The 16,855-nt window shown below is 51.3% G+C and overlaps 5 protein-coding genes across 5 annotated transcripts; 3 read left to right on the top strand and 2 right to left on the bottom strand.

The window, feature by feature from the left end:
- Positions 1 to 600: 600 nt before the first annotated feature.
- RIX7 (putative AAA family ATPase RIX7) lies at positions 601 to 3,421 on the top strand (the record flags this gene model as incomplete). Its single annotated transcript, XM_076631110.1, has 8 exons — positions 601 to 615; positions 671 to 1,147; positions 1,216 to 1,317; positions 1,377 to 1,494; positions 1,553 to 1,700; positions 1,760 to 2,531; positions 2,606 to 2,725; positions 2,789 to 3,421. 8 exons carry the CDS (start codon positions 601 to 603, stop codon positions 3,419 to 3,421), a joined length of 2,385 nt encoding a protein of 794 aa, XP_076488978.1.
- Positions 3,422 to 3,563: 142 nt separating this feature from the next.
- On the bottom strand, positions 3,564 to 5,315 carry SVP26 (Svp26p; the record flags this gene model as incomplete). The annotated part of the gene is made up of 6 exons (XM_076631109.1): positions 3,564 to 4,390; positions 4,477 to 4,733; positions 4,798 to 4,886; positions 5,027 to 5,088; positions 5,157 to 5,174; positions 5,243 to 5,315. The coding sequence occupies 6 exons, from the start codon at positions 5,313 to 5,315 to the stop codon at positions 3,564 to 3,566; spliced, it is 1,326 nt and encodes a 441-aa protein (XP_076488977.1).
- Positions 5,316 to 5,566: 251 nt separating this feature from the next.
- JCM6883_000446 (uncharacterized protein) lies at positions 5,567 to 12,803 on the top strand (the record flags this gene model as incomplete). The annotated part of the gene is made up of 19 exons (XM_076631108.1): positions 5,567 to 5,925; positions 6,006 to 8,709; positions 8,773 to 8,821; positions 8,889 to 9,033; positions 9,091 to 9,174; positions 9,234 to 9,316; positions 9,382 to 9,599; positions 9,665 to 9,989; positions 10,050 to 10,331; positions 10,401 to 10,412; positions 10,474 to 10,664; positions 10,730 to 10,880; positions 10,950 to 11,028; positions 11,092 to 11,173; positions 11,238 to 11,475; positions 11,537 to 11,613; positions 11,674 to 11,820; positions 11,878 to 12,616; positions 12,679 to 12,803. The coding sequence occupies 19 exons, from the start codon at positions 5,567 to 5,569 to the stop codon at positions 12,801 to 12,803; spliced, it is 6,090 nt and encodes a 2,029-aa protein (XP_076488976.1).
- Positions 12,804 to 13,146: 343 nt separating this feature from the next.
- On the top strand, positions 13,147 to 14,568 carry JCM6883_000445 (IMPACT family protein; the record flags this gene model as incomplete). The annotated part of the gene is made up of 5 exons (XM_076631107.1): positions 13,147 to 13,923; positions 13,988 to 14,082; positions 14,147 to 14,261; positions 14,323 to 14,377; positions 14,447 to 14,568. 5 exons carry the CDS (start codon positions 13,147 to 13,149, stop codon positions 14,566 to 14,568), a joined length of 1,164 nt encoding a protein of 387 aa, XP_076488975.1.
- Positions 14,569 to 14,907: 339 nt separating this feature from the next.
- On the bottom strand, positions 14,908 to 15,624 carry JCM6883_000444 (RlpA-like double-psi beta-barrel domain-containing protein; the record flags this gene model as incomplete). Its single annotated transcript, XM_076631106.1, has 4 exons — positions 14,908 to 14,913; positions 14,983 to 15,122; positions 15,199 to 15,321; positions 15,495 to 15,624. 4 exons carry the CDS (start codon positions 15,622 to 15,624, stop codon positions 14,908 to 14,910), a joined length of 399 nt encoding a protein of 132 aa, XP_076488974.1.
- Positions 15,625 to 16,855: the final 1,231 nt, after the last annotated feature.

The raw sequence follows: 16,855 nt of genomic DNA, 5'->3' as shown, positions 1-16,855 counted from the left end.
TCACCTTGTATCGCTGTATCCTGAGACCGAGACTACGACGCGAACGGTTGATGCGAGAGTCGAGCACCTTGCGTGCAGCAAAAGGTCTTCGCGAAAGGAGAGCGAAGGAGGACCAGGCCAAAAAGAAGTGAAAAAGGTCACGCGAGGCAAAAGATGAAACCGCCCAATGTGGGGCTCGAACCCACGACCACCAGATTAAGAGTCTGGTGCTCTACCGACTGAGCTAACCGGGCTTGTTTTGCTTGTTGTTTGAGCCCAAAATAACATTCTCAAACTTGCCAAACAGACTGCCATTGATGAAGAGCTTCTCGACCCATAGCTAGGGAGGCTCATTCCACGCGGTTCAACGGCCCGGTGAATGGCCTCGCCAGCGTCAAAGAGCATCCGAGACGACTCAGCGAGCGGCGAGAAATCTTCCCGAGGGAATCGAAGCTGGATACCGGACGAGGTTGAAGTCCTCCAAAGGGTTGCACGGGTAGGATACATCGTGATCGACAGCGCTACCGGCTCGACTGAGCGCAGGCGAAAAGACAAGAGATGGCGAGAAGCGGAAAGACGTCCCGAAAATTTTCGAACTCTTCCGACTTCTGCACCGCTATCATGAGTGCTAGTCAAGTGAGCTCTCCCCGCTCTCGAAAGTCTTGAATATCAACTAACTCTCCGGTAACAGCCTCTACTCCACCTGAACCGGCAATTATCAGGCATGTACAGAAAGACCAACAACCTCTCCCTCAACGCTCCTTCACCCCTCGCTGCGAGCCAGAACCAATCAGACAATACTCCAGTAGCCTCAACATCAGCGATCCCCGATACTACAGCTTCGAACGATGGTGCCTCGACTCCCTCTAGCTCTTCATCTAAACGGAAACTTCGACCTTCTACCTCGACCCGAGACCCCTCTACGCCCAAACGATCGCGACCAGCGACTTCTGGTGGAGCATCTGGAGCGAACTATGCCCCGCCGACTTCGAGATTGGCAGATTTGGGAGGAGTCGACGCTTGTATCGAATCAATGTTGGAACTCGTTGCGCTCCCGCTTACTCATCCAGAGGTATATCTGCATACGGGAGTGAGACCGCCGAGGGGTGTCCTGCTCGTAGGCCCGCCGGGTTGCGGTAAAACGATGCTCGCTGGAGCGATCGCAGGAGTGAGTTCTTTATTCCTCTCTGTCCACCTTTCCTAGCTCCTGCTGACCGCTGGATACCATTGCGATAGGAACTTGGCATGCCATTCATCTCGATCTCGGCGCCTTCGATCGTTTCTGGAATGTCGGGAGAATCCGAGAAGCAATTGAGGGAAACTTTCGAAGAGGCTGCTGTGAGTTCCCGTTCACTCGGTGGAGCTTCTGCGGCGAGTGTTGACCCTTGACCATGTAGAGAAATGCTCCTTGTATACTCTTCATCGACGAGATTGACGCCATCACTCCGAAACGAGAAAACGCTCAAAGAGAAATGGAACGTCGAATCGTCGCTCAATTGCTGACTTGCATGGATGGTACGCTCGCTCTTTGTCCTATGAGAGAATCTCATGCTGAATTCGTTTTGACTGTCAGATCTTTCGTGGGACAAAACGGATAACAAGCCAGTTATGGTTATCGCAGCCACGAATCGACCAGATTCCCTCGATCCTGCACTTCGACGAGCAGGTCGTTTCGACGCAGAGATCACGATGGGTGTACCAGATGAAGCCGGTCGAGAAAGGTGAGTTCGCTTCATTCTTCCTCTCGAGTTTCCTTGCTCAATCTCCTCTCGGCTCGCAGGATCCTCCGAGTGTTGATGGCCAAGCTGAGACTGAGTGGAGATTTCGACTACGCTTTCCTCGCAAAGTCGACACCGGGATACGTCGGAGCGGATCTGAGCGCGTTGACGGGAGCAGCTGGAGTCATCGCAGTGAAACGAATATTCGAGCAAATGGGAGAAGATGCACCGATCGACCTGACAACGACAGAAGGAGCGATGGGACTATTGGGAGAGGGTAACGAACCGGAAGAGGCGATGGTTATGGACGAGGAAAGTACGAATGCGACACCTTCGACAAGCGTTCCCTCGACTCCCGCCGCCGAAGAAGTTCAACCTCCTTCTCTCGAAGCTCCTACACCAGTCCCTGCCGTTGTGCCTCCTTTCGCCACTCTATCTCCTTCTCTCGCCGCTCTACCCATCGCTTCGTTCCTCCGCACCCATCCTTCTTCCCTCACTTCCGATCAACTTTCAACTCTCGCTCTCACGAACGCCGACTTCACTCGCGCTCTCTCGATCGTTCAACCCTCTTCGCAACGAGAAGGATTCACGACCGTCCCCGACGTCACCTGGGAAGATCTCGGAGCGCTTCAAGCCGTAAGGGAGGAAATGAGAATGAGTATCGTTCGACCTATTCGACGACCCGACGTCTTCAAGATGCTCGGACTCAATGCTCCTTGTGGTGTACTCTTGTGGGGTCCTCCGGGTTGCGGTAAAACGTTGTTGGCGAAAGCAGTCGCGAATGAGAGTAGGGCGAACTTTATCAGTGTGAAAGGTCCTGAACTGCTCAACAAGGTGAGCTCTCCTCCTCTCAAATACGGTTGAGTTGCCAGTTCCGAGGGTACTGACACTCTCATTTGGTGTCGTAGTACGTTGGAGAGTCTGAAAGAGCTGTTCGACAAGTATTCGCTCGTGCTCGTGCTTCTTCCCCTTGCATTATCTTCTTCGACGAGTTGGACGCGATGGTTCCTCGACGAGATGACAGTCTAGTAAGTCGCATTCCTCCATACTGTAGTCTCAACAGGCGTACAGCTAACATTCGCGATCATTAGTCTGAATCCTCAGCTCGTATCGTCAACACGCTCCTAACCGAACTCGACGGCCTCGAATCCCGTAAACAAGTCTTCGTCATCGGCGCCACTAACCGACCCGACATTCTCGACCCAGCAATGGTCCGCCCGGGACGTCTCGACAAACTTCTCTACGTCGATTTACCCTCCCCAGCCGAACGAACCGAAGTTCTCAAAGCACTCACGAAGAAAACTCCTCTCTCTTCGGACGTCAACCTCGAGAAGATCGCGTTGGATCAGAAGGCAGATGGATTGAGTGGAGCGGATTTGAGTGCGTTGGTGAGAGAAGCGGCGGTCGCAGCGTTGAGGGAAATGTTTTCGACGATTGATTTGGACGGTCCTCCACTTGCTGCGCCGGTATCGGTAGAGGACGGTGGACCTGGGATTGCGAAAGTTGAGATGAGACACTTTGAAACGGCGCTCTTGAGGGCGAACCCTTCGGTCAGTGGTCAACAGAGGAGGAGGTTCGAGGTCTTGAGGAAGAAATTCGCGGGTCAACCGGTCGGTCATGCGAAGGATGGAGTCGTCGAACAAGAAGAAAAGGAGAGTTTGGAACGGAAGGACCGGGAGAAGGAGGAGGCGAAACGAAAGGGTCGAGCGGAGGAAACTATGTAGATTCTCCCCTCTCGTTCTCTCTGTGTGATATCATCTTTGATCATTCATCCGGTCTCGAGTCTGAGAATAACTTGATAATACAACAGCGAATAAGAGAGAAAGCTATATCTACGGAGACTTTACACATTTTCCCGCTATCTAATCATCTTAGACTCGAAGGTTCTCCCATCCCTCCAGTTCCTCTCCTCTTGATCGGTCCCGTCGAGCTCATCCCTCCTCCCGTACTTCGATTCAACATGGAATTCGTCGAATCGTGACCTCCCATCGCCGCAGAAGCGGATGAAACGAAACTTGCTCCTTCATCTCCCGCGGTCGTATGTCTTCTCGGGGGCATTCCGGGAGGGTTCAACGCTCTCAACGCGGGAGATGACATTCCACCCATTCCCATTCCCATTCCTAGTCCTAGTCCTCTTCCTCCTGCTCCTCCTCCTGGTGGTGGGTAAGATGCTCCTAACGAAGGTGAACTCGGTTGAGACGGCGCCGTTCCTCCTCCTCCTCCTCCTCCTCCTCCTGCCGCAGTATAAGGTGATCCCCACGGCCCTGTTTGTCCACTCGAGAAGAACGAGCTAGTAGTAGGACTCGAACTAACTAATAAACCCTCCCTTTGACTCCCCGCTCCTCCTCTCGTCGCTGATGTACTCGCAAAAGGTTGGAACCCGATAGTAGGCGAAGGAGATCTCAATAAACGATCAGTCGAATCTTTCCTCGAACCTCCAGATCCGGTTGAGACGGGTACGTTGTTGAGGTTTGAAGAGAGGGAAGAAGGACGTAGAACGGAAGGAACGATCGAGAAGCACGAGGAAAGTGCAGATTTCATCATTGAGGAACGTTGTCGTTGATGGCGACCGAGAGTGGGGGATTGAGGGGGAACGAGAGGGGAAGAAGCAGAGGAGGGTTTGCGAGATGAGGGACCGGGAGTTTCTCCGGATGAGGGGAGGACGTTATCGTTTGCGCTTAGGCTCAGGAATACTACATACGAGGTTGTGTCAGCTATCGCTTCCAACCACACCCGCGACCGATGAGATCGAGAGCGAGAAGGAAGTGAGTAAACTGACGATAAAACGGAACGAGCCAAACGCAAACTGCGAAGAACGTCGCCACCTCTAAAAACCCTTCATCTTGTTTCTTCCCATAAGCTCCCCTCCGATGGTTATAGGCGTTGTAACGACCGTAATGATGGTTCGCACTTGATTGTTTCGCCGAGAAATGTCGGAACGAGAGATAGTGCGAGAGGAGGACGAAGATACAAGAGAGGATGAAGCTGAGGGAGGTGAGGGAGATTGTCGGCCAGGATTTGCGGAAGTTTGTGAGACTGCACAGAGAGGAGTGTGAGCACCGAAGACACGCATAAATGGATACTCGTGCAGAGTGCTCACTATATGAAATGAGCTGTAACCCCCACGGCGACTAGATGGACTGGTAGATCATCGACCCAATATAGGATACCGTAGAAGACGATGATACACTGTCGACCAGGGAGAGACAGAATGCGAAAAGGTTAGTTTTGCGAAACGAGCGTTTGTGGGTTTGTCCAGCTCGTTCTCGCTCAAGGAGTGTCCCTCCCCTCTTGACGACAGCTGAGTGTGCAGAGATGAGATAACTCACATAGATCAATCGTTTCCCAGTAGTCTTTGCCAAGCCAGAATGTTCCTCGATGACTTCTGCGACTGTTCCCTCAACACGTGAATGATCAGCTCTACGCGTGGCACATACAAGTAAGCTGTTCGGGACTTACTATACAGCAGTCCGCTAGCTGTTTGAGGGTAGAGAGAGGTCAGTGAGAGCTGTCGGAAAGAGCTGAGAGAGTTGAATGTAACTAACCGAGAGACAAGAGGACAAAGATTAGTCCGACTACGGCGGATACATATGACAGACAGTGCAGAGCAGTGACCATGAGCGGGCGGACAGAATGGAGAAGACAGAGAAGAGAGACGCGTGTCGCCGATCTCGACAACTTTCCCAGAGACGAACGAACGACTCTTTGATCCGTTCATTCGACCACTCCCTCGCATACTCGAAGAAGCTATACACTCCCTCGTACTCGCCTAGTCGATCTCCACAGTCGCCCTCTTCCCCTTCGGTTCCCTCCACACCTCTCTCTCTCTCTTTCCTCTCTCGATCCCCTCCCATCCTCACCCTTCGAGAATGGCAGGGCATCAACCCGATCCCAAACTAGTGCATAACCTCACTTCTATCCTCCCATCTCCCTCCTCAACGAACGTCAACTCGACTCCTAGTATCGATTCAATTTCCCATTTGATCGCTCAACGACTACGAAACCACCTTCATTCGACCTATGTAGGCGACTCGAACCTCGTCGTAATCAACCCTTTGCAAGTAACGGCGGATCAGAGTGAGGCGAGTAAAGCGGAGTATGAGGATCGCGCGTACAGAGTCAGGAGAGGAAAGGGAGGAGAAGAGACGATCCCTCATGCTTATGATTTGGCTTGTCGGACTTATTTGACTATGAGACGGACAGGGGAAACTCAGTCCGTCGTGTACAGGTCAGTCGTCGCTCACCGCTCTCTCTCGATGAAGAGAATCTTTTTCGCTCAACAATTTTCAATTTTGTTCGGATTTTCAGTGGTCTCTCCGGAGCTGGTTCCTCGATGCAGCAACAACTCTTCACTTCCCAAATCCTCAGGTTATCGACTTCCGGCAAGAAAGATACGAAACTCGCCGAACAAGTCACAGCTCTTTCGACTCTTCTCTCTTCTTTCGGTTCAGCAAAAACTGTTCAAACTCCCTCCTCTTCCCGTCACTCTTCCCTTCTTGAACTCCACTTCTCGAACGAAGGTAAACTCGCAGGAGCGAAAGTACTCGCGTACGGACTCGACAAGACTCGATTAACGAAACTTGGGAAAGAAGAAAGAACTTTTCACGCTTTCTACCAATTACTCGCTGGAGCGACCAAGGAGGAGAAGGAACAACTAGGTTTACTCGAAGACATCACCGCTTATCGTCTCCTCGCGAAATCAGCCTGTTACCGATTACCACCCGGAGCACCGAATTCCGACGATTCGATCGCACTCGACGAACTACGAATCGCGTTCAAAACTCTCGGATTCAAACCTCGACACGTCGCTTCAATCTTTCGAGTACTTTCGGCAATCCTCGTACTAGGGAACCTCGAATTCGCGGAACATCCAGCGGATCCTTACGATTTCCAATCCGACCCGGCATGGATCGAAAATCGTGATGTCCTCGATCATGCCGCTTCCCTTCTTGGAGTTTCTTCAGAGGAACTCGAAAGGATCTTGACGAATCGAGTGAGGTGGGTCAGGAAGGAAATGACGGCGACGATTCTTCGAGCCGAAGGAGCCGACGCTCAACGAGATAGTCTCATGACTGCCCTCTACTCGATCCTGTTCGCTTTCGTCGTCGAAACTGCGAATCACAAGTTGTTCCCAGGGGAGGAGGCGATCTCGGCCCTTCAAGAAGCGGGAGGTTCTTCAATCTTGCAGTTCAACCAACCCGGGTTCTCGAATCGAGCGATTGGTCGTCCTGGGTCGGGTTTACTCGTTCGTGCGTTGAATGGATACGACGATTTCAACGCGAATTATTCGAACGAAATCGCGAATTTTTGGATGACCGAACACGAATTCGATGGAGATAACGGAATCGCCGCGAGAGCTCAAGAAGATGGAGTTCGATTACCCGATGTCATCCCTTCTGATGGTAGTGCGAGAATCGAATTGTTGAGAGGTGGAAGGATCGGAGGGAAAGCGGATAGAAAACCTGGAGGCTTGTTGGGAGGACTCGCGAAAACTTGTTCGAGTTTGAGAAAGGGGACGAAACCTGATCGAGCCGACGACGACCTCTTACGAGGAATGAGGGATCATTTCTCGGCTCATCCGGCATTCATCTCGACCCCGGGAGGACCTGGAGCGAAGAGCGCGTTCGGAATTCAACATTTCGCTGGATCAGTCACTTATGATTCGAACCGATTCGTCGAAACCGATTCCGATTCCCTCGATCCCGATTTCGTCGCTGTCCTCCGTGCTTCTACCGATGGATTCGTCAACAAACTCTTCAGCGGTCCTTCACTCGCAGCAGAAGTTCATCCTCTCGACGACAATACGATCGTCGCAGCACAAATCTCTTCTTCTCCTCTTCGTCGTCCTTCCCCGATTCGCTCGTCCCCCGCTCTCATCCCTACCGACATCGATTACACGGCTCCTCTCCTCGACAACCTCGAGATCCATCCCGCTTCTACCCAAATCAACGCCGTTCTCGCTCAATTCCTCGTCCTCCTCGATCGAACTCGAGTTTGGAACGTCATCTCCCTCCGACCGAACGATACGAATCACCCCGGACAAGTCGACTTGAAACGCCTACGAGAACAAGTCGCCTCTTTCCATATCGCCGAACTGACCGCTCGAAAACAAATCGATTTCATCTACGACGTCGACTTTGATACTTTCGTCTATCGTCATGGACTCTCTCCTTCGGCGTCGAGTGGAACGAGAGAAACGGCAGAAAGTTACTTGGTCGATTTCGGATTCTCTGAACAAGCGGGAGATTTCGCTTTGGGAACTCATAGGATTTGGCTCTCGTATCGAGCGTTCAAGGCGACTGAGGATCAACTTCGTTTGAATGAAGGTCCGGATCATCGTGAATCGGCAGGAGGAGGAGGCGGAGGTAACTCGGGAGTTCCTAGTGGATCGACTTCTCCCTTTTTGGGGAAAGAGAAAGAAGGAGGTTACGCAGCTGGAGAGGAAGGAGAGATGGGGTACCTGCCTCAACTCGGAGCAGGGGAAGGAACGTACGGACAAGGAGGAGTCGGGGATAGTGTCGACGATTTACTCTACGGTCAAGGAGGAGGACCTACGACTCCAGGTTTCGTTCCTTACTCTAATCAGAATCAATCGACGAACGCGTTCGACACGGTACGATCGAGTGGACACTTCGGTGGATTCGGTCAACATCAACAAGGGTATCGCGATTCGACGTTCTCGCTCCAACCTCCTTCGGCTCCTTACCTAGCGGGACTTCACGGCGGTTCTCAAAACCCAATCTCAGGAAGTGAGATTTGGGGGAACGATAAAGCTACTCCTCAAGGATTCGCGGCCGTACCTCGAGCAGGAGGGAACAAAGAAGGAGTGTTGGATAAAGATGGGAGACCTCAGGAAGGGGAAGGGAAAGCGATTGAAGAGATCGCGACGAGTACGGGGAGGAGGGTTTGGGTCGCGATGGTCTGGGGTTTGACTTGGTGGGTTCCGAGTGTTTGTTTGACTTATCTCGGTAGGATGAAACGACCAGACGTGAGAATGGCTTGGAGGGAAAAGGTAAGTCTTCTTCTTCCCGGCTCTCGCTCTTTGCCGTGTGCTGATCTCATACGTAATCTCTAGCTCGCTCTCTGCATGCTCATCTTCTTCTTCTGCGGCGTCGTCATCTTCTGTGAGTCACCCTTTGCTTTTCTTCGCTGCTCATTTCGCTGACTCTCTTCCGCTTTGCTGCGGTTTAGACATTATCGTTTTCGGAAAACTTCTCTGTCCCAACTACGACAAAGTATGGAATACCCAAGAGCTCGGCTATCACGGAGGAGCGAGTGATTACTGGGTTGGAGTTCGAGGAAACGTTTACGATTTGACGAAATTCTACAAAGTCCAGTGAGTTCATTCGTTCTCGCTCGAACGTAGAACTAAGCTGATATGTTTTGAATGTAGACACTCTGATATTCCCGGTCAGACGGTCACTCCGGATTTGATGCTCGAACTTGGAGGTCTCGATGTTACCGATTATTTCCCCATGTGAGGCGAGAACGAAGACTTCTCTGTTCTCGAACTCGTTCTGATCTCTCGTGCTCTAGTCCTCCCGCTACGGCCTGCCCGACTCTCACTCAGGACGCGAGTCTTCAACTTCAATTCGAGAACTTTACCGCCGATGTACCCAGTAAGTCACTTCTCTACTCTCTCGAGCGGGAGCAGCTCTCACGAATTAATCGCTCTCTCTCTTAGGCGCGATTCACACCTCCGGCTCCCTTCAATCTTACTCTGGTTCGGCTCTTCATGATTCGAATTGGTACTTCGACTCGTTCCTTCCGAAGATGAGAAACTACCACAAAGGCCCAATCGTGTACGAACGGAGCAAGATCAAGAAAGAAGCTGATGCGGCTGGTCGACAATGGGCCGTCGTCAATGGAAGTGTCTACGATCTAACGGATTATTTCCACACCGTTAGTTCTCTCTCTTCTTCTACGCTTTCGAACTCAGCTGACGGTCGCCTCTCGCCCTCGAATAGTACGACCTCCTTCTCGACAGTCGATACCAATTCCTCGATACTGATCTCTCGAACCTCTGGCAAGCTCAACCTGGAGTCGATTTGACGGACCCGATCAAGGAACTCGGAATCGACCCCGATATCCTTCAGGAGAACATGGATTGTATCACGACGCTATTCTACGTCGGAGAAGTCGACTTCCGCAAGACTCCTCGATGCCAGATTCAACCGAACCTCCTTCTCGCATTCTCGATCTTGATTATGATTACGATTCTCGCCAAATTCCTGGCGGCTCTTCAATTCGGTTCGAAACGAATGCCGGAAATGCGTGACAAGTTTGTAATTTGTATGTTCCCCCGCTCCTCTCGTCGTCCTCTCGAAGCGAGCTAATTTGTCTCTTCTACAGGTCAAGTCCCTTGTTATACGGAAGGAGAAGAATCGTTAAAAAAGACGATCGACTCTCTCGCGGTCCTCAACTACGACGACAAGCGTAAACTCATCTTCATCATCTGCGATGGAATGATCGTCGGAGCTGGAAACGACCGTCCTACACCTCGAATCGTTCTCGACATCCTCGGAGTCGATCAAACGGTCGATCCCGATCCTCTCATGTTCAAATCGGTCGCCGAAGGTAGCAAGCAACTCAACTATGGAAAAGTCTGGTCTGGACTGTATGAGGTTGAAGGACGTGAGTTGACCATCTCATCGTCGTTCGAAAGTGAAAACCGAGACTGACTTTGATTCCCTTTGCGCGCAGACGTCGTTCCTTGTACGCTATTCCGTTCTCTTCGAGAGTTCTCGTGACCTGACTAATCTGTCTCGATTGACAGATATCGTGGTCGCGAAAGTTGGTCGACCTTCTGAGCGTTCTCGTCCCGGTAACCGAGGAAAGCGAGACTCGCAGATCCTGGCGATGCGCTTCTTGAACCGAGTTCACTTCGACAGCGAGATGTATCCCCTCGAGCTCGAGATGTACCATCAGATCAAGAATGTCATCGGAGTCGACCCTCAACTTTACGAGGTCTGTCTCTCTCCTCAAACTCTCATGAGAGGCTATGACTGACTCGTTCTCCTGCTATTCGCTAGTTCATGCTCGTCATCGATGCCGATACCTCCGTCGCTCCCGATTCGCTCAATCGTCTCGTCGCCGCCTCGACGGATGATTCGCAAATCATTGGTATCTGTGGAGAGACGAGGCTCGAGAACGAACAGGCTTCGTGGTGGACTATGATTCAAGGTGAGGAATCTCGTCAAGCGGCTCCTGCGAAGCACAGTAAGCTGATGGGTGAGGTTTGTTCTCGACCAGTTTACGAATATTTCATCTCCCATCACATGGCGAAAGCTTTCGAGAGTCTCTTTGGTTCCGTCACTTGTTTACCCGGATGGTGAGCTGAATCTCTTACAGCGATCCGTGTCGACATGACTGACCCTTCGACGAGTCTCGATAGTTTCACGATGTATCGAATCCGTTCTGCCGACAAGGGTAAACCTCTGCTTGTCAGTTCGTTGATCATCGACGACTATTCCGATGTGAGTTCTCCCTGTCGAATCTCTCTACACGACTCGACAGCTGCTGACTACTCGAATTGCGCAGGGTGTTCTCGACACTCTTCACAAGAAGAATTTGCTCGCCCTCGGAGAAGATCGATACCTCACTACACTCATTCTCAAACACTTCCCGAACTACAAGACGAAGTTCATCGCCGACGCCCACGCTATGACTGTCGCTCCTCACTCGTGGAGTATTCTGCTCTCTCAACGTCGTCGATGGATCAATTCGACCGTTCACAATTTGGCGGAACTCATGTTCCTTCCCGATATGTGTGGTTTCTGTTAGTCTGCCCATCAGTCTGTTCGCGTCAGGAGAAACTGACGCTCCTTTCCTCTGTTCAGGTTTGTTCGGAATGCGATTTGTCGTTTTCATCGATCTTCTCGGTACTATCATTCTCCCTGCCACCTTCGTTTATCTCGTGAGTCTCCCCTCGACTCCCATATCTCGAGACGTGTTCCTGATAAACGCCATGACGCAGGTCTATCTCATCGTCACCGTCGCAACCGGAAGTGGACAAATCCCCGTCATTGCGTTGATCATGATCGGAGCCGTCTACGGTCTTCAAGCGATCATCTTCTTACTCAAGAGACAATGTCAATTCATCGGTTGGCTCATCATCTACATCGTGAGTTCTTCTTCTGTCGTCTCAGGAGATTTCGCTGACATGGTTCTCTCCTTCCAGCTCGCCTACCCCGTCTACTCGTTCCTCCTACCGGTGTACTCGTTCTGGAAATTCGACGATTTCTCCTGGGGAAACACTCGCGTCGTCGTCGGCGAAGGACGATCGAAGAAAGTTCTCCAAGCCGAGGAAGAAGCTTTCGACGAATCTACGATCCCGCTCTCGAAGTTCTCCGATTACGAAGCCGCTCTCGCCGAAGAAGACTACAACTACGATACTCGATCGGAGAAGTCTCATTCGACTGCAGGGTTCTCCCTCGCGACGAAAATGCCCGCAGGTTCTTACAAAGGTGGACCTGATTATTATCGAGATACGGTTCATACTCGAGGCGGATCGCGTTCACAACTCGGTGTCAATTTGCCTCAACTCCCGTCTCAAGGATTCGTCGGAGGAACAGGAGGAGGAGGACCCGGTAGCGTTCTCGGTGGAGGAGGATACGGTCAAGGTCCAGCGAGCGTTCACGGGAGCGAATTCGGTTACAATCAGAACCCGTACATGAACCAAGCTGCGACTTATCAATCTCAGATGAGTCTCGCCGGACTAGGAGGACCTCCGCCGCCAATGTCGACTCTTCCTCGTCGTCAATCTGGAATGTCGGCGTTTTCCTACGCTGGTCCTCCCGCGAGCGTCTACTCGATGAACCCGTTCATGGTTCCCGCTCCTCCTGCTCCGAACGATGAATCGGATCCATCGGATGAACTCGTCGTCGCCATGTTGAAGCAATACTTAGCTGGTCAGGATTGTGAGTCTTTCCTCTCTTCAGTCTCTCTTCACAATAGACTGACCTCGTTCCCGCGATCAAAGTGATGCAACTCTCGAAACGTCAAGCTCGAGATGGACTCGCCAAGTTGTTCCCGAACGCAGACCTCACTTCACGAAAAGAGTTCATCAATTCTCAAATCGACGCTATTCTCTCGGGCAACTTATAAAATCGCACTCATTCACTCTTGTAGCATTCATTTCTCCTTTTTTACTTGTCTTCTCTCTCTCTTCGTTCCCCCGTTCCTTGCCCCATCTCATTCTCTTCACGACCCATAGACAGACACTACAAAGTTTTCTCATTATTTCCTCTCGACGATTCAGTTAGTTTTTTTTACGGACACTCTCTAACGCTTCTTACGCATAATCACCCATCTTCTGTTCTCACTCTCCCTCATAAGGTCTTCGAGCAGACAAACGGAGAGAGACATCAATGACATCGTCGAGAAGTTTTCGAAACTTGACTTTCATTCTAACTCTTCACTCAGCTCAACAACTCCCACTGTGCCGGTCATGGCAGACTCGCTCGCCAACTCTATAGACTCGCTCGACATCAACGAAGACACCTCGCTCGATCTTCCTCTCGTTCTCTCGGCTCTCGAATCTCTCGATGAACAAAACGCTGTCGATCTCGCAGAAGAGCTCAGCGCCCTCGCCGCAATCTACGATGGCGATCAAGGACCTGCCTTGAAACTCTACCGCCCTCCGCCGACCGCTCGAAGGCCAAGTCCTCCTCCAACATGGACTCCCTCATCTCCTGACCCTCTTCGACTGCTTCTCTCGACGACCCTCGATGAAGAGACTCCCATACACCTCCTATTATCGATCCCTTATCCCTCTTATCCCACTTCCGAACCTCCTCTAATCCAACTCCATGACCGCTACCTGGGCAAGTTTCAAGTGACGGATGAACTGTTCGGAGAAGTGCTGAGAACGTTCATGCATGACAACGAAGCGGGAGTGACGAGTGGTGGAGTCGAGTGGAGCGGTGGAGTGTGCTTGTTTGAAGGGATAGAATCGGTCAAGGAACTGTGCTCGAATTGGATAAAAGAGCAGGAAGAGGAGAAACAGAGAGGGGAAGAACTGAGGCAGGAAGCTTCAGGGCATGCGGGAGAGAACGTATCGGATGAGAGTCAATCGCAGCGGAGAGGAGGAGAGGAGAGGGATAAGGATGTGGAAGAAGGAGGACTGCGAGAACCTTCATTCGCCAAGATGCGGCGGAAACCAATCGAGGACGACGTACCTTGTCCTGATATCTACTCGACTGAAGGCCTTGTCGACAGGAAATCGGTGAGTTACTCTCCCTACTCTCCTTCGCACTGAGCTCGCCTGATATACCTCCTTCCGTCTTCAGCTATTCGTCGCTCATGCCGCTCGAGTTCACTCAATGGCGGAGGTCGAAGCCGTCATGTCTGCGTTACTCTCGAATAACAAGATCGCGAAAGCAACGTGCGTCGTTTCTTCTATGCATTTTGCATTTTGCATTTCGCTCATTCGTCCCTCCCCGTCACAGACATAACATTTCCGCATATCAGTTCATCTCGTCTGATGGGATCAGGCATAGCGATAACGACGACGATGGAGAAAAAGCTGCCGGCAGTACTCTCGCTTCTCTGCTCGAACGAATAGTGCGCACCTTCTTTGCGATTTCCTTCCTTTCTGCGATCGTTGACGTTCTCCCACTCTTAGGACGTGCAAAACATCGTCGTTGTCGTCAGTCGTTGGTACGGAGGGATTCATCTTGGTGCGCGATCTCAGCAAATTCAGACTGTCAAGCCCCGAGACTGACTGTGCTTGTTGGGAGGCTCACCAGGCCCGGATCGTTTCAAGGATATCAATCAAGCTGCGAGGGATGCCTTAGTCGAAGGTGGGTTCTTTGGGGAGACGAACGAGAAACCAAAATCGAAAACTGGTCGCAATGGAACAAAACGATAAGATTATCTCATACTCTCGACGCGACCTCTCCTCCACCGCGAGCGACAACGTCTGTCGGAGAGCAGAAAGCGATGGTGAAGAACGAATGACGATTCCGCATGTCGATACAAGAATAAGATAAGAAGATGAAGAGGAAAACTGATGGACGCTACAACCTCTCGAAAACTATCTTCGTAGAGATAGGAGAGGTGAGCCGTCCTGCGGCGAAAAGAAGGAGAGAAGATACAAAAGGGAGATGGAACACTGCGATCCGGAAAAACGAAATGATGCGAGATATGCGAGAGGGAGCGGGAGAAGAAAATGAGCGTGATGGGAAGTCTCGACGACTTGATTTAGATCTTAGGCCTGGAAGAAACGGAATGATTACTTGTCAGTACTTCTCACACGAGAGATAAGAACGAGGTTGGAACTCACCCAAGACCACGAAACTGGTAGAACTCCTTGATCTGTCGAACCGAGAGCTGAGAAAGCCGCTTTCGAGAGATCGATACTTCCCTCTCCTTCGCAAGATGGACATTGATCGGCTACTTTGGCGGTTGTGGTCGCACCAGTGTCTGAAACGAGAGAAGGAAAGAAATGGTCAGCCAAGCTCAAAAACGAAGACTCGGGATCTCGAGAGGTGAGACTTACTGGTGTTCTTAATGTTGACGTACTTGCCGCAGTTACTTCCTCCCGCGTACATGGAAGTTTGTAGAGCGACAACGTAGTCGGAGTCGGAAGAGTATTGACCACAAGCTCCCTGGGCGCCTCCCTCTGTTTCAGCGCAGATACAAGGTTTCGTCAGCCGTCGTGAACTCGCGACTCAGAACTCGACGACTCGAGCGAGAGGAGGAGAAGCGAGAGAGGGGAAGATGCGGGGTCAGAGGAGGGAATGACTTGTCGAGAGAGAGGTCGAGATGCTTCCACATTAGGAGGGATCGACTTACGGGTATACCAAGTAGCTTGTCCAGAGTATCCTCGCTTCTGTAGGTTCGACGATGCCTCGTTCGAATTGACGGGAGCAGCCGAAACGACCGAGAGTAAACCGAGAGCGACTGAGACGGCGGAGAATTTCATGGTTGGCGGAGGCGGATAGATTGGAGGCTTGTACTGTCGGTGGGTGGAGCGGGACTATTAACAAACGATGCGAGGGAGGGAGGTGGAAGGAGGAAGTTGAGTGATCAGCTTCATTTGCGATCGAGATGATTTCGGGGAAAGGTTGGTCAAGAGTTCAATCCGCCGAAACCTTTCATCGAGCATCGACTCACCTTAACGTAAAGTGTGACTGTTCGAGTGAGAGTGAAGGGAAAGAGAAAGAGCAAGAGAGGACGCTGAGAGAGGTGATTCAATTATTCGAAAATGAGGGTGGACCCTCTCTCCGAGAAAAAAATTGACATCTTTCATCATCTGAAAACCGTCGACGTCGAACTGGGTCCCTACAGTACCCTCACCTGCGCTGATCTTTGCACCGCGGTACGGTACAGTAATGAAACGATCTTGACGCAGTGAGCAGCGAGGCAGATCGGGGATGCATCAGGACTGAGCATCATCGAGCTCGTGAATTCGAACGAAGGTGAAAGAACTCGTTGCACGAGTACGTACGGTAGACCTACAGCGAAGTCACAACATATGTACATAGTATAGAGAGGGAGAAATGAAGGAAATAAAAGAGAGAGATGGGTCCAAGCGCACTCGCGATTTGTTGAAACAGCTCTAGGAAAGAGAGCGAACGATCCACTGTTGCGGTACAGTGCTCTATCTATTGTATTTGTTTGTTATTGTATTGTATCGTATACGAAATTCCTGAGCTGGTCCATTTGGGAATCTGCGATAGACTGCCCTCTCTCCGCGCGACATGCTTTGTTTCTATCAGTTGCCAGACGAGCGACTGGGTCTCGACAATTCCCGGATGAGATTTCCGTCGAGCTTCCGTCAGTCAGTCGGTCGCGTGTCAGATCAGCAAACACACACACACACAGTCACGGATCGGAGTGAGAGTCAGAACGAGAAGATTGCAACGAGCTAACCGCTTTTCTTCTCTCCGATCCGACAACTCGTCACTCGTGTCTCGCTTGACATTTCGACTTTTTTTGTTTTTCGGTCTTCTCGAATCTCACATCAACACTTTCTTCCTCTTCAGCTCTTTCCATTCGACAGCTCTCGACTTCCGACTCTCGACCTCAACCTCAACTTGAGCACACACCTCTTTCGGCTTCAAACACGCTCAACTTTGACAAGTCAGGTGATCACCGCCTCGTTCGAATCGTCTTTTTTCTCTTCTCTTTTCTTTCCTCTTCCCGTGTCCGCA

Source organism: Sporobolomyces salmoneus (genome assembly GCF_050403485.1).
Source record: "Sporobolomyces salmoneus JCM6883 DNA, S_salmoneus_JCM6883_v1_ctg14, whole genome shotgun sequence".
Lineage (NCBI taxonomy): Eukaryota > Fungi > Basidiomycota > Microbotryomycetes > Sporidiobolales > Sporidiobolaceae > Sporobolomyces > Sporobolomyces salmoneus.
This window is presented reverse-complemented; position numbering and strand designations above follow the sequence as displayed.